Source organism: Podarcis erhardii, assembly GCF_964252035.2.
Source record: "Podarcis erhardii genome assembly, chromosome: 3".
In the NCBI taxonomy this organism is placed as follows: domain Eukaryota; kingdom Metazoa; phylum Chordata; class Lepidosauria; order Squamata; family Lacertidae; genus Podarcis; species Podarcis erhardii.
Window position 1 is genome coordinate 52,136,337 of NC_138507.1, and position 26,739 is coordinate 52,163,075.

The 26,739-nt window shown below is 41.3% G+C and overlaps 2 protein-coding genes across 4 annotated transcripts in view; one reads left to right on the forward strand and one right to left on the reverse strand.

Moving 5' to 3' along the window:
* Positions 1–26,739, forward strand: part of LOC309339332 (uncharacterized protein) — a 55,084-nt gene that overhangs the window by 20,896 nt on the left and 7,449 nt on the right. For 2 of the 3 annotated variants that reach the window (XR_014155184.1, XM_081857556.1), the window contains exons 3-4: positions 9,925–10,051; positions 14,450–14,689. Coding sequence is in view for 2 of the 3 variants with exons in the window: in XM_081857556.1 (XP_081713682.1) it covers positions 9,925–10,051; positions 14,450–14,470 (148 nt within the window). In the remaining variant the exon portion in view is untranslated. Of the gene's footprint in view, positions 1–9,924; positions 10,052–14,449; positions 14,690–26,739 lie in introns of those variants that run through there. The other variant, XM_081857555.1, reaches the window with a different exon arrangement.
* The window catches only part of CDK19 (cyclin dependent kinase 19), an 85,191-nt gene continuing 71,494 nt past the window's right edge, over positions 13,043–26,739 (reverse strand). The window contains 4 exon segments of the mRNA XM_081857191.1: positions 13,043–18,710; positions 21,517–21,765; positions 23,702–23,780; positions 25,153–25,250. Coding sequence (XP_081713317.1) covers positions 18,579–18,710; positions 21,517–21,765; positions 23,702–23,780; positions 25,153–25,250 — 558 coding nt within the window. The 3' untranslated portion in view covers positions 13,043–18,578.

Here is a 26,739-nt window from a genome sequence, read left to right on the forward strand (position 1 = left end):
ATATGTACCTAGCTCACAAGCTACAAGTTCTTCCCAGCATAGCTCCTTGAAGACTTTAAATGCAGCCCATCTCCTTCCTGAGCAAACACGGTAGAATAGTAATCCAATTATCACAGCGTAGTAGGCAAAATTTCCTGTATTCCCAGAATTACCAGCTGCTGGACACACAGAAGCAGCAAACTTCTGGTGTATCTTTAGATCAACATTACTCATGGCACTAAAAGCATATCTGAGTCTCTCTCACTTTGTATCTATCATAAATGAATGCTGCAATAGCAGAAGATGTATTGAAAGTATGATCTCATAGTTGGGCAATTTCCCACTCATTTGTTGAGTGCAGTGTTCATAAGGGATTCAGCAGAATCTGTGTATTGCAATAATCTTGGGTGCTGTTTAGGATTTAAATCAAGAGTTGACAAGTTTCAGCACACGTTGTTCCAAAGCACAATCATTTACTGTATCTAATTCTAGGCATGTTGAGTCTTTGTCATGATGACTCAGGATTACCTTGGTAATTTGATGACAGCCGAAATCAGCTCTAATGTAAGACCGACTGTAGTTGGCGCCCTGACTGCTGTTTGCATCTTAGTACCACTATAAGGGAGTTCAACTCAGGAGGGGAATAGCACGTCCCTAGCACTGAATTACATTTTTGGGGTCTTTGATTTTCGCCCCAAACCACCTCTGTCTTGCCTCTTGTCCCTTGACATCCCATGCTGTCTTTTCACTGAGGTATGGAATAGCTTTTTAGGAGGAAAATAGGAGTGGAAATCCAGGGTCCATTAGTTTTGAAAGGAAAAGTATTGAAGTTAACTAGTCAGCAAAAGATTAGCAAAAATTCTTGCTTCAACACTATTCATCCCAGCCTTTCAGAGAGAAAGAGAGAGAGAGAAAGAGAAAGAATTGCTTTAATTTATGCTTTGTTCACCTCAGATCACTCTATTCACTGAAGGCTGAAAGTTTACAAAAATTAAATGCAGGATTGATCCAATAAACAACAAAGGCAGCCATGATGCATTTTGATTAATGCAGTTAAAAATCTGAATGAGTCTGAACACTATCAATCTGGGTTTTTGTTTTTTTTTAAAAAAAAAGCTTATTACTCACAAGCTTTGCCTTTCAATTGGGAGAAAAGGAATGCAAAACTTGTCCCATTAACTTTCATCACTACAAGCTGGTAAAAAGCAGTAGACAAGAGAAGGATGATCCTTTCCACAGCATATGAGGCTGCCTGGCTTGTCTCATGTATTCCTGCCTAGTACTTTGTCCATTTCACACCCTGGCACGTAAACCTGAAGCAAAAGCAAATCCGCCATGGATGTTAAGGGAATAGGAGAGGTGGAGGCAGCTACACTTGCTCCATTGTTTCTCCGAAATGCATGCGCCTATCAACTCCAGATAGCTGTATTGCTCCTTTAAAACATAATCCACAGTAAAGCAATATCTTTATTAGAATGAACCAATGCTCACAGTGCATTGGTTCAGCTTTTGTTTCATCTTTGTACAGAATCCCCCCCTTAAACTGTACATTCTAGACTTTATTTTAAAGGGGAATAAACAAATGTTTCCAAGTTAGGGAAAGCTATCATTGCATAACTACTGCATACAAGCAGGGATAGGGAATTTGCTTCCCCTACATATGTTGTGGATGAGAGTTCTCATAATCTCTGGCCATTGGTAAGATTCAAAATGCATGTAATGTTGTCATGGGATATGAGTGAGAAGGACAGAACTCGTGGCATCTCAGCCGCTTGGCCACCATATTCCATGTTCTGGTAACTCTCAGGCTGGATTGTTGTAATGCCTCAACATGGGGCTGCCCTTGAGGACAACTTGGAAACTTCAATGGGTGCAAAATGCAGCGGCTAGATTACCGGCTGGGGTTTCATTCAGTTCTCACATATCCACTTCTAAAACAGCTGCACTGGTTGCCTTATTTTGGGTCCATTTCAAGGTACACATGTTAATGTTTAAAGCCCTAAACAACTCAGGCCCCAAATACCTGAAAGACCCCCTCCTTCCCTACAGACCCCTTGGGTATTAAGATCAGCAAAGTGGGACCTTCTGGAAGTTCTGCCGCCCTTAGAAGTTCTGGGGTGGTGGAAGCCCAGGAGAGGGAAATCTTTGCTTCAGCCCCTAAGCTGTGGTACTCTCTCCCCACAGAGGTGCATCTGGCAACTTCATTATACTGTACAGTTTTTGGAGAATGCTTAAGACACACTTTATTATCTTAGGCTTTGATACTTAAGATGTATATTTTTAGGACCAGCCCTATTTTTGTGATTGTAGGTTGCTTAGAATGCAACATTAAGAACAGTTTAATAGTGTTGTAATACTGGGACCCTAGAGTGATGGGCAGATAATAAATTAAAATGCAACACCACCAGCACAATTGGCACTGGTTCTCCAGGATTCCAACTGTGGGCAATCCCAGTACTTAGAGATGCCAAGGATTGAACTCGAGACCTTCTACTTGCACACCAGGTGCTTTGTCACTGAGGGAAGGCCCTTTCTCAACAAAATACTGTTGCCCACCACCCCAGTCTTTGAGCAGTGTGAGATTCCAAGGTTACCAGGCCTTTATCCAGGGTTTGTGTTTCCTTTTCGGAATGAGGCATAGTAGACACTCTAGTGTCTTTATGATATATGGTTTATTTACACATAGATACAACCTGAGCCAATAATAGAGGGTTTCACAGCATTAACACCCCAAGGGGGTCTTGTTTCTCCCATAGCTGCTTAGATTCAAACATTGTGCTTTGCCTCTCTGGAGGAGGGCCCCCACTCATTTGCCATCTGGCACAGAGCCCATTCTCTTTTGCTCTCTTAATAACCCATCACCTTTTCTTTGTTTTCTTAATGGCCCTTCACCCAGACGATCAACTCATGAGGAAGCTAGCCTGGCTTGTATTTTAACACTTGCTAGGATTATAGGGATTTGAAGTCTGGCACTGACAAATTCATAACAATTCCCTTAGGAAATAATTTTCTCAAGAGGCAACTGGTAGCAAAAACTGTGTTTGAATTAATAAATTGGGGAGCCAATGCATCTAGAGAAAACCTTCTCCTGTAGTTTGTGTTCTGGATGATAAAAGCCTGTAAATAGTTCTCCAAGCTATCCATTCACCACTGGGTAGGGAAGGAAGTAGAGGACTCCTGGATGAAAGAAATACCGTACTTGTGAGCCTGTGATTCATGTGTGATATGGGATCCCTTAGCACAGCAAAATAGTGAGCTATTTTGACACACAGGACCACTGACTCAGGCTGAGGTAAAGACATTACTATTCCGTTGCTGCAGGAATGGACCTTGGCATCAGCCAGTTGAAGGAAGTTCTCATGTTGCTTCTTTGAGAAGTCAGAGATAGTTTATGTACATCTGAAACCTTGCTTACGTACAAGCGCCAAGAGTAACTATATTTGGTTAGTACTTTGGCAGGGAGAGTATGCCCGTGTTCTGCATTTTCAGATAATAGATGGCCTCAACTTTACATCTCAGCTTACTAGTTAGAAAACTTTGAAGCAAAGTGATACGAACTGTCTATGTGACTGTTTATCTCCGCATAAGGCAGAAATTAAGACAGTTGGAGTTGTTTTATACATCTCTGCTAGTATGGTAGAAGACCCTGACGTAGAAATACCATATTTTTTTATATGCAGGATTTAATGGAATACCAAATCACTTCTGTAAAACTCAGCAGCTTAAAAGTGTTTGTCTGAATTATTATCTCTTGTCTATATTAGTCACCAAGGAAAGCAAGAGTGAGCTTGATTACAGGCAGACAGGGGCATGAGCATGTGTTTCCAACACGATAAACATTATTTTGCTCACTAGCCTTGTATGTACATTAAAGCTGAGACCATTTCATAAGCTGTGTTATGAAAGGCTGATCACCCCACGTCTCTTGACTAGCAGGACATTCCTGGAATGACCTCCCTTTGCAGTGCATAGAAATTGTAACACTCTGTCTTAATTCAGGCTGCTTTCTTTCTTTCTTTCTTTCTTTCTTTCTTTCTTTCTTTCTTTCCCTTTTTCTTTTTTTCACTCACCCCTGCCAAATAGAAACACAAATTCAGTGCCCCAACTGATTTGGTGAGGGTGTCCTCCCACCACCCCTCATAACTTCCAAGGGCCATTATAGAAACAGCTGGTCATGAAGCAATTCAACAAAAGATGGTCACTAGACAGCTAATACAGGGCATGACCATTATTAATTAACACTTCAGAGACTTGCAACAAGCTTGAGTAAATTAGGATTCTAAAGGCGTGCAGGCTACAAATCTTCATGTCTGAAAGCATCTGAAATATAGGAGCATACTGAAGTGTAAATTACAACATTTGATTTACAGCACAGAGTTGTAAATCAACTGCATATGATTTTCTTCATTAACTCACACATTGGAGAGGCATGGAATGGATGCGATCTGTTCTAGTGGTCCTAGATCATGGGTGCAATGACTTTGAAGAGGGCAAATTCCGCAAAGCAGCATGGGCATCTGAAGGTGGCTATGGCACTCTTCAGAAAGAAAGCCACTGATTTAATATGGCCACTTCTCCTGACAGGGTTCCTCAATACTTTTGCTTCAAAAGGCAAAGTGCCACTCTCTCTGCCCTATTCCCGCTGCACTAAAAAAGCTCTTCAGTAAACTCTGAATTCAGGCATTCACTCTCTTGGGTATGCAAACACAAAATGGGGCGAGCAAATACATATCTGTTCTCCTTGCAAAGTCTTGCTCCGTCTGTTTCCTCTGTCCACATCAACTATAATTGTGCAATCTGAATGTGCCAATATGTGGATCCCAACTTAAAATAGCAACAGTCTAGAAGATTAGATTAAGTGGCGTACAAAAACTGAAGCAACAACAGACAATTTAAATAAAATATTGCAAAACACACAATTACATATAGAGATGTTACATTAATACAAAATTACTAATATAGATAAATCAGTATCAATTCATTTTCTTTCTGACACACCCTCCCTCTCACCCAGAAGACTCTCACTCAGGGCCCAAACAAACTCTCATCTCACCCACAAAAGTCTCACAATGAGAAAAAGTGGACATCACCCTGCTCTCTCACTCTAGACTTGCTTTTTATGGGCAAGCCCAAGGAGCATGGTACTTCCTCAGGCTATGTCTGAATCAGCTGCACTCTCCACCCCCAGTTCCAGGTGCAGCAGGATTGTTGACCCAGGAGGTCCAGAGGATGGGGAAAGGACCCCCGCTCCACTCACAGCTCTTTCTTCATCCTCTGTCCTCTCCTCCTCCATCCATACTTTGGACCTTTGCCCATGTACACCCCCACACACCACAATGATTATTTATGGTTAGCAAAAACATTTTGCAGTGAGCAGAGCTGCAACTTAAGGACAAGCTCCACTATATCACTTTTCACTGGACAACAGAACCTGGAGCATCCCAGTTAATGATAAGTATTGGGAGACTGCCTTTCAACTGATAGAGGAGGGTGGGAAATGACTATTTTTCTGTGCCTTTCGATATGTGTATCAATTAGATTCCATTATGCTTTTGTATCAAGCTATACATACAGCAGAGCCTATTTACATAAATGAATTGGGCACTAATGGATAAATCCCTCCTCCCTGGAATATATGTACCTTTAAAATGTCTGATTAAGATGTTTTTAGAAGGCTTATAAAATAAGAGCATCAGTGAGGACCTGGCTTGGCAAAGGAGGGACCATTAGTCTCCCCCAGCTATGCCTGACTCTGTTCTCAGTGCAGAACCAACCCAGATACTCAGAGAGGCAACGTCACCAGAGTTGATTATCCTGTCTGGGGCTGAGCTCTTGGGACAAATTAGATATTATGTTGGGGTAGCATTAGGCCCTCTGCCCAACCACCTCCCTTCCTGAGCAGAGAGGTGGCCTCAGATCTGTTGTTGAAGACCCCTAGGTTGTTAGTCCTGGGAGACTAACATCCATTCCAAGGTGCAGTCCACCTTGCGCCCTAGACACATGGCAGGTCATGCACTTGGATTTGGCCAATATTACTTACAATGCATAACTACCTCTTCCACCTCCAATAACACAGAACGTTGGGAGCTGCATAGGCTGTTGTAATCAGGCAGTCCAACAGTTGAAGTTTCTTCCTGTCATTTGGGATCAGAAGGTAGTTGTGTACCAGTTCAAGCCAATACAAATATATTGGCTGCTCTAACACTCTGAAACTAGCAGCTCAGTTTTAGTTCACATGGGAAGAAAATTCACACTACAGTCCTGATTTGAATATCTGATGGTAATCCATCATCGTTGAGTTATTGAATTTTATATTGGTACTAGATGATTCATAATAGTAACTAGGCAAAAGAGGAAAGCCTGTAATAGCAGATAGAAAATTACCGTGAGTAGGGAGACAGAGAAAATGATGAAACAAAAAGAAATAGACATATTGATTTTGTTTTACAATTGCTGGAATTATTAACAGATCAATCCTATCCCCTGCCCAGGAGCATCAACTTATGACAAAGTAGCCTAGTCACCACGGCACCATTGGTCATACTGGGTGGGGGTCAAGGGTTGGGTTATGGAGGCTAGAATGGTGTCGTAATCAGGCCCAATGCATCAATGGCAGCAATGGAGCTGGCTCAGACTATCAGAGATGCAGTCATTAGGGGGGGAATTAATTTCAGCAATCACTACCAGTATGGCAGAGGCGCTGCTGTTCTTTACCTTTCTCTCCTTCTCTCTGCTAAAGTGGATTGGGGTCTAAAGTAGCAGACTGAATCTCTGTTTCTCAGACACTGAAAATGGCAGACTATGTAAGCCTGGACAAATTGCCACATAAAATCCTCTTGCATTGTGTGTGTGTGTGTGTGTGTGTGTGTGTATACACGCTGTTGAGGTTGGGTGGGGGTCCAGTGTGTGTAATATCACATCAAGGCTTTTTTGAAGCTGAACCGTCATTCTGAACTGGTAACTTAGTTTAGTTTTGCTTTTAGGCTCTTGAATCCAATATGAAGAGGGATTCAGTTAAATGTTCTGTGGGGGGTGGGGGGTGGAATCCAGCTAACTTAGGGCTCAGGTTCATTTTAATTTTCTTATTGTAATCTCAGGGTTAGGTCCACAAAACACTACTTGTCACACTGTTTGAAAGTTAACTATTTATGATTGTCTCTTCAATTTACACAAACATGTATTTTCTTCTTCAGATCTGGTATTATTATTAGTGTATTGTTGATTTTTTAAAGTTAAAAAAGAAATAAATGAAATGACAATCAACAATGTATAAAATGGATTAATCAAAATGTAACTCTTCTTAACATATGAGGGGTATTTTACTTTGGTTCCTGTCATTCCAGTATGTAAAAAAACAAAAGTGCTACATTTTTCAATAAAGTTATTATCTACATACCTACTTTCTCTAACTCCTATGAATTAATTTGAGCATATACACTCATGAAGATGCACATGCTGATCAGTAGTGGCAGGAAGCCACTGGGGGATCAACTATACTGCAGAGGTCCCAATTCAGAATTCCACTGCAGAGTCGATCCCTGCCCCAAGCAGGTCTTGCTGTAAGTAGAGATAATCTTCTTTCGTGGTTGGTCGGAGACATGCCCACAAAATGATTTATTTAATTTTTTTGGTCACCTGACATTGCTGTCATGACTGTTGATTGACAGTTGGGCAGCCTCCCCCACCTGTCAAAATGGTCTACAGGATGTGAGAAAAGTCAGAATCTGGCTCACCAGTCAAATCCTGTTCCTCACCTCTGTGCTAGAGAAAGAAGGGGTTGAAATACTTGAACAGTGTGAACTCTGGAAAATGTTAGAAAGCACAATTGCAGCAGTAAGGAGCCTGGAGAAAGGGATCCAGAAATCTGGATGCAAATGGGCAAGTATCAGTTTGGTTAGGGAAACAATCTAGAAAGGTAGAGATGGATGGATGCATTTATTTGCTCTTATGGGTAAACTGTAAAATTAGTTCTCTTCTATGGATGATTTTTCCCCAAAAAGTGTTTTATCTGAATCCTTAAGCAAAAGCACAATTTGTTTTGGAGAAATTTGGTCAGATGCCTTGTTATACAATCCATGCCAAAGTGCCATACTATTCTAGCCAATATTTGGAGTAGGTTGGGCCAGTAAAAATAGAGAAGCTTAAAAAGCTGTTTGCTTAGCAGCCAGAGAAATATAAAAATGTGGCAGCAGTGAAGTTAACAAGAATGAATCATAGATTCGTAGAGTAGGAAGGGACCCTGAGGGTAATCTAGCCCAACCCTCTACAATGCAGGAATCTACACTAAAGCATCCATGCCGGATGGCCATCCAACCTCTGCTTAAAAACCTCTAAGGAAGTCCACCACCTCCTACGGGAGTCTGTTTCACTAGCAAACAGCTCTTACTGTCAGAAAGCTCTTCCTGATTTTTAGTCAGAATGTCCTTTCTTGTAACTTGAATCCATTAGTTCAGGTCCTACCCTCCACAGCAGGAGAAAACATTCTTGTTCCATCGTCCATGTGACAGCCTTTAGATATTTGCAGATGGCTATCATATTTTCTCTCATTCTCCTCTTTACTCAGCTAAACATACTCACTTGCTTCAACCATTTCCCAAAAGGCTTGGTTTCCAGACTCTTTCTCATCCTTCTCTGCACATGTTTCAGCTTATCAATATCCTTCTTAAATTGTAGCGCCCTGAACTGGTCACACTACAGATACGCTCTGACCAAGGCAGAATAGAACGGGACTATTACTTCCCTTGATCATTACACTATGCTTCTATTGATGCAGCCTAGAATAGCATTAGCTTTTTTTGCAGCTGCATCACACTGTGGTCTACCAAGACCCCTAGATCTGTTTCACATGTACTACTGGCAAGCCAGGTGTGTCCCATCTTATATTGGTGCAGCTCGTTATTCCTGCCTAAGTGTAGACTCTTACATTTGTCCTTAGTGAATTTCATTTTGTATGTTCGGGGCCCAGTTCTCCAATCTGTTAAGGTCATATTGAATCCTGATTATGTCTTCATTTGCATTGTTTACTGCTCCCAGTTTGGTGTCATCTGCAAGGGTTGGCTTTCCTGGTTTGCTTTCTTCTCTTCACTTTCACAGTGCCATCTAAAAGCTGCACAATTGTAATACAGTCGTACCTCAGAAGTCAACCAGAATCCATTCTGGAAGTCAGTTCAACTTCCAAAGTGTGGCTTCTGATTGGCTGCAGGAAGCTCCTGCAGCCAATCGGAAGCCCTGTTGGACGTTCGGCTTCCAAAAGAATGTTCGAAAACCAGAACACTCATTTCTGGTTTTTGTTTGTTTGGGAGCTGGAACGTTTGACTCCCAAGGCATTCAGGAGCTGAGGTACGACTGTACTGTTTCTTAAATTCATAGTAGCTCCTTTCCCTGGAGAAAATCCACGAGTGGATCCTGCATGCTGTTCCCGTGGGCAGTGCTATCCTGAAGGTTCTGAATTGCTGGCTGTGAGCCATAGGAACCCTTTGCCATAGGTGGGAAACTTTTTTTTCTATTTATCGCTTATTACCATCGCTGCAGCTGTTAATAATCTGATAATAATTTTCAAATCCTCTGCCACTATAGAGCTTAAATAGCAAAAGAGAACTGCAAGCGGATCCATATATAGTCTGCTTGCAGTTCTCACTTGCTGTTTAAGCTCTATTGTGCTACCTGAGGATTTAGAAGTTATCAGATTATTAATTTTTAGTTCAAATGTGTGCTAGAAGAACACACTTTCCAATGGTTGTATCCCCCCAGAGAACAGCAATGACGTCTGTCTTGGGGAACCTTCAAGGGTGCCAGCACTTACAAGTTCAGCTTTCTTGGAATAAAGTTCACTGGAGCCTGTGATGTCATTTTGATACATGGTTTTAATTACAGATAGATACAACATGAGCATAAGATGAATGGTCTAATTGCATTAACACTGCAACTGATTTTGCTTCCCCTTAGGATTCCAGGCTGTCTTCAGAGCCACAGCTATGGTTTCAACACAGAGAGCAAGTCTTCCCAGCTCCTGACCAGACAAGACCAGCTCCTGGACTGTTTTTCTCATACCCCTAGAATGACATCCACCCAGGTGAGAGGTGAAAGCCTACCTCTTTCTTCTGGAGGCTTTACTAGTTAGTTGTTTCTGTGGCAACAGGGCCAACTCTTTAGTCATGTAAAAAGGGTGTTTAATAGGCTTGGCAGAGCCAGTAACTTAACAAAGAGACTTGTTTGACCCTTTCAGCAGTTTTTTCTATTATAGACTCACATCTAGAAACATATATGGGGGTGGGGATTAAAAAAAAAATGCTAACTTTTGTGCAAACTTCCAACACTGATATAGGGCAGTTCTTAGTATGAGTTGTGGGTTCGGGGCCTTTTCACACCTCACACTCCTTGGCAGTTTTTTTTCCCTAGAAAAAGAGGTGCTGGAACAGAGTTCAGTGTATTCTGACTGAAAAAAAGCCCTGCTTCTTGGGTAGCTATACCTCTACTTCCTACCAATAAAACTAGCATGATTACTGAATTCTGTTGTGCTAAACCTGTGACTGTTTAAACAGCAATCTTCTGCTAGCAGTATATATTTCACAGAATTTCAGCTCCCTTCCCTCCCCACTACTAATTGGAGAAGATAAGAGGCAAGGTTGTCCGCCAAACTCACACACCCAGCTAGATTTACACCTTGCAGCAGCACTCCTGCACAGCATGGTAGGTCCTGAAGGAAATTCATCGCCTGAGTTAATACAATATTCTGCCAAGTACTGCTTTGGCTCATTCTGTCTCAGCAGCATTTAAATACATTTATATGGAACAGTGGTGTGCCTGAAAGCTAATTTAGGCAGGAGAACAGCACATTTGATGGACAGTCAAATTTCAGCCGTACACGAGGGCTGCATGTAATTAAAAAACAACACACACACACTTGTGCTGATCTGAACAGATCCCATCCACAGCAATACAAAGAATGGAATCCAGTTTAATTAAAGACTGGACCAGGAAGTTTGTTTTCATAGAAAATCTACATCTGAAAATATACTTGTAAATCTGAAAATAATCTTAAACAATAACAGCATGCCCCGAATGGGCCAAGCTAGTATGGGCTTGAAAGAAATTCATTAGGTCTTCCTAGGCTTCCAGTTTTCTATTCATCAGCAGTGGGATAATAACCAATTAGTTTCAAAATGAGGATCCTTTAGGCCAAAAGGCAGGAGTAGGTTAATAAAATAAAACAAGAACAAAGTCTCTACAGGTTCTGCTAAATATTACCTGTATTCATGTTCAGAAGTCTCTCGTCACATGGTCTCCACTGAACACACCATCCATACCAAATATCCTACACTGAGCAATCTTGTGCATGGAAAATCATGGAAACTATTCCTTGTAACTGGATTCAAGCATCCTCCTTGCAACTGGATTCAAGCATCCTCCTTGCATATCAGACACCTTCTTCCAGATGCCTATTATAACAATTTTTGCCCACCAATAGCTCCTTCTGCCAGCTTCTTTCTCTTTTTCCATCTCAAAGGAGTCCCCCAAAGTAGTGCGGCTCAGATCCCAGCATCCTTTAGTACTTCCACTTCCTAGCTCAGCATTTCCCAATCTGGTGCCTTGCAGATGTTGTTGGAATCCATCTCCCCTCAGCCCAGTCAGTAAGGCCAATGGTCATGGGTGCTGAGAGCTGTAGTTCAAAACATTTGGAATACACCAGGATGGGGAAGGCTGTCTTTGCCACTTGCCTTCCTTCAAAACAGCAGGTATCTTGACCCTAGGCTCTTTGCGTGGATTTTAGTACAAGTGGCCATCCCACACTGGACTGTCTTGGTCTCCTCATGGGTCTGCAAATGTTTAAACGACCACCCTCCCAAAAATTAGCATGACTCAGCCCCCCCCCCCCGAATTGTATAAGCAGCCCCTAATCATCGTAGATGCAACAACCAGCAATATTAGACAGCTTTGGCCAGGGAGGATGGGATATAAATAAAAATTTATTTTTATTATTATTATTATTGAAAGATCTGAAAAAATAAGAGCTGCAAAAACAGAATATGAAACTGTAACATCAGAGAAAACCAAACCCATCCCTGAAAACTCCAACGTCCACCTCCCTCCCTTTGACTGACCCAACCAAGTACAGACATAGGCTGTGTACACAACACTATGCATTTAAAGCATCTCACCCTCCCAAAAGAATCATGGGAATTGTAGTTTGTTAAGGGTGTTGAGAATTATAGCTCCATGAGGGGTAAACTTCATTTCTCAAGATCCTTTGGAGTGATGTGGTTTAAAACTGTGTTGCACACACATTCACACACTCCTTCACACTCTCACACAGGCACGGCAAGCAGAAAGAGATCATAGCACTTCCAGCTGCACACAAGCAACCTGGGTGCTGTGGGAAGGAAATCTGAATGGAGAACCCAGAGATTTTCCAGGAAAAGGATCACGAGTCTTACTATGGCACTATGGAAACAATGCCTCCATGCAGACAAGTCTCATGACACTTAAAACAGTACAATTATATTCACGTCTCCAGGGGGAAACAGTGCTTTAAAGAGAAGGCGGGGAGATGTGGGCCACACGTACAGGAACAGAAGCTGCCAACAGCAGATTCACAACAGGCAACCTAGCAATGATATATTTAGATTTTAAAAAGGGTGGCACATTGCAGTTAGCTCCCAGGCCCCTGCTTCAGAAACACCACCTTATCTACAGAGATTTCAGGCATAGGTTCATGGCACGTCCCCTTGTAGCATCTAAGGGGCTAAGCCCATGAAATGCCTTCTCCCCCTACCCTGCCTCAGGACCATATGGACCCAATCATAGGTAGATCAGTACTGAAGTGAAGGGGCTGCATGAGGAGTGATAGCTCCGTGGAAAGGTACAGATTCAACATACACAAGATCTTTTGGTACTGTCTTCCAAGGATCAGCTGAGAAAGGATGTAATGTGCACCTAAGCAAGCGCACACAATTCCCGAGGCAGATTTTAGAAGGGTCTTAAATCAAACAACAGTTCAGGTCTGTGGAATTCATCCTGTTTCCACTGAAGCCCAAAGTTTACACATGTCTCATCACACAGCTGCTTGACTTCAACTTTTTATTATTATTACAAACGTATATTATTTTTGTTTAAAAAATTCACACTGAAGCAATTAAATTTAATTACAACAAAAAATAAAAATGATGTAATGAACAAAAAGCATAGTTTTAACAGTCTTCTGGGACATTATGAAAACAGTAAATGCTTTATGAGGGCAAAGCCTGACAGTTCAGTGTCTTGTAACTGCCCAGCAGAGTTGGTGGACGTTTCTAGCTTGGTACTGAGCCTCTCCCACTGCAGGGCAGGAGGTGAGGTGAGCTGGGTGGCAGCAAGAACTGGACTCCCACAGTGACATCCCATCCTATATTTGCGCCACTTAAGCTAGTTCAAGGTTAATCATATTCGGCAGTTGCTAGATAGCTGCCAGATTCTTACACTTTCACTTCAGCAACATAGCCAGTTGAGATCAATGCTTGGTGACAGCAAGGAAGAATGACTGACCTCCAGACAGAAGCAGGAAAGGGCCTCTATGTGTGTGTATGTCTTCAATGGGGCTGGAGGTGTACTTTCTAGGACTCCCCTACATTGTTGACTTGAACGTAATTATCCTAGCTTGAGCACCCCATGAAATCCCAAGAAGTGAGAGTACAAATCTGGATTTGGAAGGGTTTCATTTTAATTTTGCAAAACTCAGCAGCCACTATAAAGTACACTGCCATACGTGGGGCATCACTGTTGAGCTGAAGTTGCATAAGAGAGGACACAGAACTATATAATAAAGACACAAGAATAGAAGATGAATATGTGAAATTATATATAAAAGAAAACTTATGGCAGGCACCCTTCCACAGTGAGGAAATACAACTAAAAACCATTTTAAAAGCATACTACATGACAGATATAAAACATTATTTAAACTGCTGTTAAAAAGGGACACCTTCAGTCCACATTGTGTAATACTTTTTAGTGTCTACACAAGACAGATTTTCTTTAAAAAATTAAATAGTATTAATTTACTACTAAATATTTAGGAGATAACAGTGCATTAAGGACTTTCCCCCCATAAAGCAATACACATCGTTCTTGTGTGGCAAAACATATAGATTACACATGGACTTTATGTACAATATGTTTCTTTTATCTTAAAACAGTTATTGTTGCTTAATGTTGCTTAAGTACCATCACTGAAGATTATGAAGGGGAACTAAGCTTATTATGTTTATATAAAATATCATACATAATCAAATACTTCAAGCTTCCACCTCCCCAACCTCAGGATGTCCTCCCATCCTTCCCACCCCAGCCCCACCCGAAAAGATACAGTGTCACAGATATAGAGTGCAGGACTTGCAGCTTTCACAAAATTCTTCCTTCATTATGCAGTCTATGCTACCAATACATTTCATCACTGCTTTGCTAATCCTATTTCTTTGCTCCTTTTCTCTGAAAGCTGAGAAGAGCAACATTGTAAGAATGAGGCTTGAGCAGCTGTTTCCCAAAGTAGCAAGACAGAAACCAACCAAGGTCGATTCCACGCCCACTTCTAAGAGCCGATGAGATAGGAAAGAGAAACTTATTATAGGTGACGTCAAAGCTGCACATGCTAGTAAGAATGAGTTGACAGAGCTGCACAGTTATGAAAATGTCCATGTTCTGTGTTTCCATAACATACAATATATGATTTGTCTTACATTACATTTTTGTTTCATGAAATTCCCCCTGAAACAAAGCTACCTCACCTTGGCTCGCCTTAGCCCTGCAGCACGTGAGACACTCATTTATTATACACATACAGCTCACGGCAATAGGCCAAGTATGCCCCAAAAAGCCAAAATACAAATACAGAATGAGTGCAGTAAACATTTCAGAAGTGTAAACCTATACTTTCATCTATTCCCCTGCCAATGCTTATTTGGAAGGCCATGAAGTATTACTTAGCACAGCTACATTTGTGTGTACAGACACCATGGGGAAGTGGGGTATAGCAAGCAAGCAATTTGCAACTATCGTCAGTACAGACAACGATCATGGCCATCCTTCTAGGGGACTGGAAGCTCATGGAGATAAAGCACATTCAAGACAGGTCGTCACACTGCATGCACAGAGGAACCCACACTTGGACAGAGCTTGCCGCAGATGCTGGGCTGTAGCAAACGGGAGGTTGGGGGACAGAGCAACAGAGGGAGAAGAGGAAAATGAGCAATTCACAAGCCAATCAAAATAAAGTTAAATCTCCTAAGCTGCTCACCAAACATTAGCTTGGGTGCAGGAAGACATGGAGCCGGTAGAACATTTTCACTGAAAGCTGGTGCAAAAGAAACATTACTTCAGTAAAACAAAACTAGTGTAAGATACATGATGCATAAAGGTATGTTTGTATCAAATGGAATACTTTTTGTTTTGTCCCCCTGTTATGGGTATGCTATGATAAATTAATTTTTGGCTCTCTCCAGAGAGCCAGTTGGTATCAACAGCAAATGGAACAATGTCAGTGACTAAACAACTGAGCTTAACATGAGCTGACCTTTCAAAGTTTAAAGTGGAATCACACACAGTCCTGGGATAGGATAAATGTATTACTCGTGGGATTAAAATAGTTCCTCCCTCAAGAAAACTGGACCATCCCCTTGTTAGCTTACTGCAATCTTAGTGCAAAGATTTGGTGATTTTTATATCAATTCAGATCCGAACACAGAGTGAGCATGAGCTCCTGCTAGACAGCAGGGGTAGGCAGAAGGTAGATCAGGATCTATTGGTAGATATGTAGGTGGCAGTTTAGCAAGAGTTTGTGATTACCAGTTGTTTAATAACAACAACAAAATAACATTTCCCAAACACATTAAGCTTGTGAAATGTTAACCAGAAGTAGACTTTTGTGTGAAAAGACTGTGAGCTCAGTCCTGTCCTGGTACAGAAAACACATTTGTAAGCTCAGAATGCTCAAAGGCACTCTTCCTTTAATTTTAACTATATGGCTCTGGCTGATAGATCTTGGGGTTCCAGTAAAAAGTAAAGTAGATTCAACAAGCCTGAAGTCTGCAAACCCCCTGCTATACCATGTAAATGCTTATTAATGCATATATCAATAACTGGCTCCTCCCTGTACCTCTTTATTAATTATTATGACAAATACAGGGTGCTGCATGTATATTCTAAAATTTATGCCTTTTCCATTTTAGTGCAATAAAGTCAGAGGAGCTAAAACCATTCTGCACCAAGGTAACCTGAATTCCACACAAGAAAAAGCTGGATTCTGCAGTCGGTATAAATACTGCAAATTAGCAGACATGTTGGACAATGTATTTGGCTTTTGCTAGTGATGGGGAAGGGAAGCCACTAATGGGCACTCAAGATTTAACCCTTGAAAATCCTATTCAGCTCCACTTCCTCACCATCTAGCGTTTCACTAAGCATTGCTGACAACCTTTATGCCTATCTTCATATTCAGAAAGGCAATAAACCTGTTTTTTTTTAAGAGAGACCAGGGTGGGGGGTGGGCTCAGAATCACAAGATGCTGAACTGCAGAAGATATACAGCTTTTACTAGCTGTAATTCTGGGCCTCTTAAAAAAACAAAACAAAGGGAGATGTCTCAAAGTATGGTCTCTGATCACAGGTACTTGATACTGAGTTTGATATACAGATCTACCTGTGAAAGCGACCAGGCAGAAGGGGACTGAAGGATAGCTTCAGACTCTTAATCTCATGACCGTGGTCTTGAGCCCCACACTGGGTGAAATATTCCTGCATTGCAGGGAACTGAAGTAGATGATTTTTGTGGTCCCTTTCAACTCAACAATTCTATGACCTATGACTTTCTTGTCCCCTCTTCTCCCCAGTAGCCCTTGGAGCATGCCTTAAAATATGAGTAGATGCCTCTGTCTGAGCTTCTGTGAGCTCCCTCTTCCATATTGGACCCCTTTGCCAGAACCACCCCACTCAGCTAAGTGCCATGATCCTCAGAGGAGAATATTCAGGGGTGCTCTGACCTAGTGGGGAGAGGATGGGATAGTCAGTTTCTGCCTACCCCTTCCATAGGTGGATCTTTAGATCCAACCCAATGGCTCTCCAGTATTAGGCTCTGGTGATAAGCTGACATCTCCTCTGTTAGCTGCCTATCCAATACACCAACATCCACAATATGTCTGACCTTAGGAAAACAGTCGTTTCAGTACAGCCTCACTTACCTAGCACTTAACCAATTTAGGTTAATCACATCAGTGGTAATATGGCAAAACATGCATTTTCCCACATGAGAAGGCTAAGCAGTTTCAAGACATTGCTCAACAACTTCAATATTTGATCTGGTTCAAATGGATAATGAAGGTTAGTAATAGTAAAAAATAAGAATGGCTTGTCCAGGTTCATGATTGCAAGTGTCCTGCAAGTAGGCAGCAGTTCATGCCACAAATGTGCTAGTCTCTTAAGGTGCCACAGCACATTTTGCCCTTTTTTGCTGCAAGTTACAGAACCATCCACATTTAGCAAAGGAAAGCTTCATCAGAAACAAACAAAACTTAGAAGGTAAAACATATACTAAAAAGATGCTCTGTCCCTCTTGACAGCCCCCCAAAGTAGTAGCACAGTCTCCTTGTTTGCCCTTTTTCTAGTTGATGCTAAACTCCTAGGGCAGAGTTCCGAAAAACAGATAAACATTGGAGAAGACACCATTGCATGTACGAAAAACTACTAGAGAAGACATCATAGCATACTCTTGTCCTACTGGAGCCACAGAAGAGTTTGCCTTCCACTTCACTGTTATGCCTTAATTTAAAGCAAAGCTTAGGTCAACCCACTTGGAAGATAATGGCAAATGATCTATGGGAGCTCATCTGAATAATAAAAACAAACATTCATAATCTTCTGTTTGGTGTTCAGTCCGAACACATAACATGTAATAGTTGCTGCAGAGACTTGGGTTGTATATTTTTCTTTTCTTTTCTTCTTTTTTTTTAAAGACCTCATCTGAAAACTAGACTAATAAAAAAGGGAATAATAAAATACTCTGGAACAGTAAAATCTGCTGTTCTTGACATCCATGAGCAAAACAGTAATATCCTGTGAAAATAACATAGTGCTTTTAAAAGGTGCATTATACCTGTATAGCTAAACGGGTTTGCCTAGTAAAAAACTAACTATATACAAGCTTGAAAAGCCTGGGAGTTCAACGTTTCAAAACTTTAAAATCCTGGTAAAGGGATTTGAAAAAGATAAGATTTATGGCAATTACTACAACACAAGAAAGGTGCACCAGGAATCCTTCAAAAATTCCATAGGTTAAAGAAGTTTAAGTGCTGGGTTCGGATCAGACGGTTTCATTCGAGTAACCACAATGGAACGCATGCGAAAGCAAGCTGAGGGGAAACTTCACAAGAATCTCCTTTATGGCAAAAAAAAGGATAAAAAGGTCTCTTGTCTCAAAACAATTAGTTAATAAAAGTTCTCCTTTTATAATTGTTAACTTTAAAATCTGCATCACAGTTTTGCATTTTTGGTTCTTCTCATGGTTATGAACTTCATATTGCTGGAGTCCGCCAACTGCTAGTTCATTCCTTTCTAACACCGTCTATGTGCTCTCCTCAGTATCGGTGCGACTGGTGAGACTGATGGTACTGAGAGCTCTGCTGAGATGATGTAGAATAGCCCATTGTACTCTGGGACTGAGAAGATCCCTGAATGTTGCTTTGGTAACTCAGGCGTGAACTGGAGTGCTAAAGGAGGGAGGGAAACAAAACATGTTAGAACATTTTGGTGGGCAGGAATTGCTCCAAAATGATTTTTCAAAATGTTAATGCTGATGATCCCTGTCTTTTCTCTCAGATAGATTTACACTGGGCAGGGAAACGAGACAGGGATTTATACTGTCTGCTCCCCCCACCCCTACTTTTTTTCTTCTTTACTAATAGAATGTCTGGATTATTGCTATTGAACAAAACATATGGTTGGATCCAGAGAACTCTGCTCATGCAATGAGGTGGTTCCTGCCTCCCCGTTTTTGCCCTGTGCAATTTCCTCACACACACCCTAACACAGAAAGCCTGGCGAAATGGCCAGGGATTATCTACAATTATATGGAACACGGCATGGAGGGATCCACAGAAATCACTTGGTGGAACTTCCACAGGAGGTCTCAGTATACAATTAAGAGATTATAACAAGAAGGTATAAATCTACACTATTAATACTGTTATCACACAAACACTGCACATGAGCTACTGTAGATTTTAAAAAGCTATACTGTACAGAAGTTTTATTTTAGACAATGAACCAAGAAAAGGTTCTATGTGATTATGATGCTCCAGTTAATAATAGCAAGAGACAGCTTACTATATGCAGTTATACCTAGATTTCATGACTTGGAAGCCAGAGGTATTTCTTTTTATAGCAATATAAAGCTTTACTGAAAGAACAAAATTGAATTATTGGGGGAAAGGAATCAATAGAGTCAAACAGCAAAAATAAGGTCAAAGTCTATCAGCCGAAAGGGCAGCTTGTGATGTTCTAATTATTTATTTCATTTATTTATTGCAATATCTTCAGAATTTCTAAGCAGTTTACTTAGAGGTTTACAATATGAAATGACAAGATTGGCTGCAGTTTATCAAGTAAGAAACACTGGCTTTATGATAGACTGATGTCACCACACCACTAAAAGCAATTCTGTGTTTGCAATTGATAAACATACTACGAGTATGACTAAACATTCAGAAATGAAGAGTTATGTCTCAAATATCAATCTTGTGATGGAACTGTTGTGTGCTGCAAGAATAAGGAATTTCCTTCCATTAATGGAAGTCTTAAAATATGGCAAAAGGCAGAAGGGAATAAGAATGAGAAAGGGCTATAAAGATAACAAATGCATACAAAACCAGTTCCTGTTTATTTAATATTGGAATGAGAAGTATAATTATTCTGTAAATTTATACTGGTTTAGTTACTTAAATGATATACAGTAGTATTTTTTTAAAAAAGTTTCCAATATTAATCTTTTTCAGTGTGGTTTTCAAAGCCTACTTTTTCTAATTTACTTTCTTCAAGATGGCAAGCACTACTGTATATAACCCACTTGTTCAGAGCAGCCTAGCATGCTTGGGAAACCATATAAACGTTCAGCCAAGATCAGCACAACTGATGACTCAACAAGCGGAACACAGGACATCAGACTTGGGACAATATTCTTCCAAGGGTCCTATAAACTTTCTGTATTCAGCTTGGATAGGTAGCATTATATGTCTGGTAAGCTTAACTGGGTATCTTAAATCACGTGCTCAGCAAGCATGGCAAGGCAGAATAGGGTAACAGGAGATGTTACAATAAATCTGAAATATTATTTCTCCTATCCCCTCCAAACTGCACTGGCAACTTATGCATGTTTTGAAACTGTATTGAAATAACCAGCTATTAAGGCAGATCCTTTCCTTACCTCCAGTTAACTTAACATAAAAATGAGAAGGCTTAATGATATTAGTATTCTACATAAATATAGGAGGGAAATTCATAAGATCTTCATATTAAATCTAACCTTTCAACGAAATAACTGCTCTTCACCATTTATTTTTCTGTTTTTGAGAGTAAAATGTCCTACCAAACCTTCTATGGAGGAAGCAGAACAAAACAAATTCTGTGGCACCAACTGGGATTAATGTAAATTTATAGATGATTCCAAAATAGAGAATGAATAATTGGCCTGGGTATCAAAGCAGATATCCAAATTCTTCAAGCAGCGTTTGAGTGACATTTCAATGTCTTTCCTGCAGTCTGATTCCAGGAATGCATGCACTGGCAGCTCAGCCATAAATTTTCGAATACATCTAAAGGTACAATGTTCACTTAATGAAAAGACCATTATCCATGAAAGCTAATATACGCTACCAGTTTTGTATGATGATGCTATCATATGACTGTTGTTGCAATTACGCCTCAAAAAGGTCATGTGGATTTAGCTGTCTGCTAGAGATGATTCACATAACCCTATGTGAATATGCACTAAACTAGGTCATATGAGTGTCTTACAACATATCCCCAAATTGTTGATCACTGTCAGCCTTTGATGAGCTGATTGAATCCTTGTCCTCAATGCAGCAATTTGGATGTAAGGCTGCTATCTCTTTCATACCCTCCAGGCTCAACAATATTGAAATTTAGCAGACAACGCTTTCCCAGCATAACGGGGGCGGGGGTGGAATTCACCTCCTTAATTCACATGTGTTAGGCTGCTGTTAAAGGATGTAGGAAAACGACCAACAAACTGCACAGTGACCTGATCTGGGTGCATGACTGCTTTGGTGCAGATGGGTGGGAAATCTGTGGTCCTTCAGATGTTGATGGATGATAATTCCTATCATACCTGACCACTGGGCATCTTGGGTCGGAGTTGGAGTCCAACAACATTTGGAGAGTTCTCCATCTCTGCTGCAGCCTAAAAGTTCACCACATGGCTCAGATGTGACAAAGGGCAATATTTATCAGCTTCTGAAACTGGCGCTACAGCATGAACCAAATGAACAAAAACCGTACCTGATAATCCGAAGGTATGACAGGCCCGCCTGAATTAGTGCCTGAAGGCCCTATGCGTGGTTTCTTATTTGGAGGCACCTGGTTGAGGCTGGAGTCCTGGCTATGCTGGAGACCTGCCCCAGTACCGCCACCTCCTGCTCCACCTCCCCCTGTAGTTCCATTTGTCTGGGTGCTGTTCTGCTGCTGCTGAGGTGCTGCTTGCTGCTGAGGTGCTGTTTGTTGCTGATGTTGGTTCTGCTGCTGTTGATTCTACGAGATTGAACATGGGAGGGAAAGCCAGAGTTTGAATGAGTATGTTTTAGCAATTTCTTCAGTACACAAGACTGTACTGGCTATGAATATTGTTTATATACTGTTGTCAAGGGTGCTTCACAGCCAAGGGAATGCACATGGCAGATACTGTAGTTAACTCTATAGTTAACTGTAGTTAACTGTAGTTAAAGTCAATGATAATATAGTCGTTTCTACAGTTCTGGAGACCTACGCGCACCAATCTAGCATCTAGGCAGCTATTCTGAGGTCTGAGCCCTATGGAGCAGCTGCCGTAATAGGGGAACCCTCCCCCCACCAGTTTATGTACCTTCCTCAGAGGCTATGCCTGCATAGAAGCTTCCATTGCTCATTCCTTTTCAATTCCCTCCTGGTTCTGGGACACAGAGGTGCAGAAGAGGGTGGGGAAGCAGATGGCCTTGCACTTGCCTGACCTGCCTCTTCCTCCTGTTGTTCCGCCCCATCCTGTGCTTCACCCTCCAGCACAGCAAGAGCATCTTAGAGGCAAACTAGCTCACTCTTCAACCTCTTCCCTTGTAACACCTGAGCCCAATTTTTGTAGGATTTCCATAGCATTACATATCATAAAGTAAGTGGGGTTAATAGTGAGAAAGTAAGAATTAAACAGCCACTAAAAAACAAAAGAAGCTTTGGTGTCAATTTCTTTTCCCATGTCTCTCAGTGTAATAAAAGGGTTTCATTGTTTATAATCAGAAGGCTGAACAAAAGGCAACACAAAGCAAAAGGAATTTCCACCACCAAGGATACAAAACTGTTTTACCACTGCGAGAAGTTACAATTGAAACCATGTTTGTGCTTTTATTGCAAAAGAGGACATGTCACTATTCAGTGGGACCAACCAGCCAGGACTACAGTTTGCAATTGTTCATCAGGTTTATGGCCAAAGGAATGTGCTCTTGGCCAAAGATCAAAGTAGCTGACTGAAATGTAGCCCTGTGAACCAGGGGTAAAAGGGAAATTGGTTTATTTGCTTTTGTTAACACCTGAAATGATTAAAGGCCATTTTAGACCTAGGGGGGTGGGAATTCTTGTAACAAGAATTAGCTTCACCTAAGGCCTGAGAGTTGAAAAACTGTTTTGAAAATATATGACCAAACATGCATATCCTAAACTAGCTGTTGGGGATGCTGGATGCTTCATCATGTCACAAGAACCTCCTACTCTTTCTGCTTGTGGCTATGTGATTGGAAATAGCCAAATGCTGGGGGTCTCCTGGAGCTCTAAACATCAAATTTGGGTAAGCCAAGAGTATGGACAATAGCACTGGCTAAAAAAACTAGCCTTTACGGGAATGCTGCTAAGGGAAAATCAGTTCCCTTCTCGTTTTACAACACTGAGCAGCCCTTCATTGAATATATGTGGCAGGAGGATTGTGCAAAGAAGCCACCCCAAACATATAGAAGAATATGGAATCTTATGGACTAATTTAATTTGTGTCAACTCTGCATTCTTTATTTTATGAAGGTCTGTGGACACCAAAGTCCTCTTGTTGTATGTGTTTTTGTAAATGGAAAATCAATGAAAACACTTAAACAAAAAACCACCCAAGTCAAGGCCCTCTGCTACCCAGAATATAGGGCATAAAGGGCTGGAGGGAAATTTCTCATCAACTGAAAGATATCCTCATCAGATGATTAGAGCCAAAAGCATCCTCTCTTGCTTCCTCCAGCCATGTGTTACTAAATTAGCTGTTCAAGATAAATCAACCCATGCCCCTGTAAAGGATCAGGCGTGAAAATGCTACATATTTTAGAAATGTCCCATGACACTGTGCTGGGATAGTCTTGACCAGGAATGTGTGTCTGATACAACCCCCTGTGTTCTGTCAGTGTTTCTGCCAAAGAACTATATTTTCTTCTTCTTTACTGTTAGTTGAGTAATCTTTGAACTATACCTTATCCCCCTTCTCCTCAGGTTCATCCTCATTGAGAAATTCTCGTTTTGGGTAAGGAATCTGGCAGCCAGCAAAAACACTGAGGCAGAGAAAGAAAACATTGAGGGTGTTATCCTTCAATCTTGCATTTATTTAAAAGTACTACAATCTTAAAGACTTCATTTGGAAATAATACAAAATTACAGTTTAGTGTTCCATGAACAAGCTTTGGCTAATGAATTTCACAACACGCACACCTTGCCAGGCATGGATGTGAAAACGTTGGAATTTTTTTTAGTTCATTTTTAGCTACCTCATTGGTCATGTTGGGATGTCATCATAAACTGTGTTTTATCATGATGGAAATGACCCTCATTTCACTCTGGGCTTACATGTTCTTCTCCAGTGGTGTGGCTGTGAGAAATTTGGGAACATTCACTTCCATTTTTTCTTAACCGCAGCTTTTCATATTGGTCAAATCTGACAAAGCTGTGTTTAATCTTAACCATAGTTTGGAGCAGGTCCACTTCAAACCATGGTTCATAAGCTACTGTGTTTCAAGCTACAGTTAATATTAACCACAGTTTAGGGGTGAAGGGTCAACTTTCCACTGCAGCTGCATTGTTCAAGAAGGTTGCATTGCCCCAACACTTAGGCTTGAAAAAATGCATTATATTTAAAAATTTCCTCCATGCTTTGTTGTTTAGTCGTTCAGTCGTGTCCAACTCTTCGTGAGCCCATGGACCAGAGCACGCCAGGCACTTCTGTCTTCCACTGCCTCCCGCAGTTTGGCCAAACTCATGCTGGTAGCTTTGAGAACACTGTCCATCCATCTCGTCCTCTGTTGTCCCCTTCTCCTTGTGCCCTCAATCTTTCCCAACATCAGGGTCTTTTCCAGGGGTCCTCCATGCTACAAATAGGCTTAAAGAAAGCCCACTACAGGAACTGATAGAATGCTTTTTTTTCCAGTCATGCTCTGCTATGGCTCCCAACCAAACCAAGAAACTATGGGAAGTATGTCTCATTGAACTCAATGGGACTTACTTCAGAGTAGGACTGTACCATTGACTGTGCTGTATAAAAATAAAGTTTATGTTCAGAGGAAAAACCTGTAAATAATGTTTGCAAGTTCTCTTCACTTTTACTAAATTTGATAACTCATAGGGAAATCTCTGTCCATTTAGTGAACTGCATCATCAAGCTGACTGTCTCCTGGAAAAGGCAAGTGATCAAATGTAAGTTTTTCTTTTTTTATCCCTTGCACTCAGCTATTCCTTACTGAATGGAGAAAGCATACTTTCACTTGGTACGTAAGTAGGTGTTTCAGGGATATAGCCAAACAAAAAGTCTGCCTTGTGAACTATTTAGACCTATTTATTTTTATATATTCAAAGGGCACACAGATAGCCAAATTTACCGTTAACAAGAAGGGGAAAGCTCTAAAGAAGGAAAAGGTTAGCAGAGAGACATACTCTGACGTAGGCAGTGGGTCCTCTTGGAAGTAGGGATCCTGCAAAGCTTGCTCTGAGGTAATTCTTTTTGTAGGATCCATAGTGAGAAGTTTTTGAAGCTGTGTAGCACAATATTAGAGAAAGTAAGTTTATATGAATAGCACTCACTGGGTTATATGCCAAAATACCAAGTATTAAATGGTAACTAAATCAAAGAAAAACTTAGGATTTCATACACAGAAAGAATGCTGCTTATCTTTATAGTAACACAAAAATTGTGGTTAATACATGTGGTTACACCCTCAATTTATATCATTTGTAATTCAGAAAAAAAGACTTTTCAGGAGAAGAAACTTAGTTGTCTCTCCTGTGTCTACAATAAGATGTCATAAAAAGTTCAGAACAAAAGTCTATCTCGTCTAGCATCTCGTTCCCTACAGTGGCCATCCAAATGCTTCTGGGAATCCCACAAGAACTAATATTCAGTAGGGCAACCAGCAATGACACATTTGAGTTTCTTTACTCTTGGATGATGACATTTGGAACTGGTGGCTCGTTAATTTTTAGTCAGTCCTAAAACTTTAGGGCTAATTGAAAAAATACCGTATTTTTCCCTCTATAACACGCAGATTTTTTCTCCTAAAAAGTAAGGGGAAATGTCTGTGCGTGTTATTGAGCGAATGTGTGGTCCCTGGAGCCGTTTGTCCCAAGTGCATGGCAAAAATCATATTGCGCCGTCACGGAGGAGAGGAGGCTGCTGCTTTCCTGCATTCTGCCTCAGGGTCTTACTGCCCACCCTGTTCTGTTTCAGTTGCTGTTTGCTCAAACGGAACAAAGAGCAGTGAAATCCCCTCCCCTCCAGGCAAGCTGAGAGAGGTCCTTCCTTCTAATTCCTCTCCGTGCTCCCTCTCCGTGGTCCGGTGCTGCTGCTGCTGCTGCGTCTGGGGACTCGGCAGGCAGCGGAAAACATGCAGATGAGGGGGGGGGGCTGGCTGGGGTGGGTGGGTGGACTTTTGCCTTCCTTCCCCCCCCTTTAAACCCCTCTCCTGCATTCTTAGCCAGCTGCTTCTCCGCACACCCCTCTCGTGCTCCTTGTCCCTTTTATATTTTTCCTTCCCTCCCCACTTAAAACGTGGTTACAAAGCACGGATCCACATGGATCCTCAGGATCTTTGCATTGGGTCACCCCAAATTCACCATCAGATCACATAGCAATGATCTGATGCAAAAACAGGGCTGCAATGGTGCAAAAACGTGGTTACAAAGCATGGATCCACATGGATCCTCAGGATCTTTGCATTGGGTCACCTCAAATTCACCATCAGATCACATAGCATGTCCACGGCTACAGCCTGCCCCCCCAAAATCACGCACCCACTGTTGCCTGGGGCTGCAATGGTGCAAAAATGTGGTTACAAAGCATGGATCTACATGGATCCTCAGGATCTTTGCATTGGGTCACCCCAAATTCACCATCAGATCACATAGCATGTCCATGGCTACAGCCTGCCCCCCCCCAAAAATCACGCACCCACTGTTGCGTAGGGCTGCAATGGTGCAAAAATGTGGTTACAAAGCATGGATCCACAGGGATTCTCAGGATTTTTG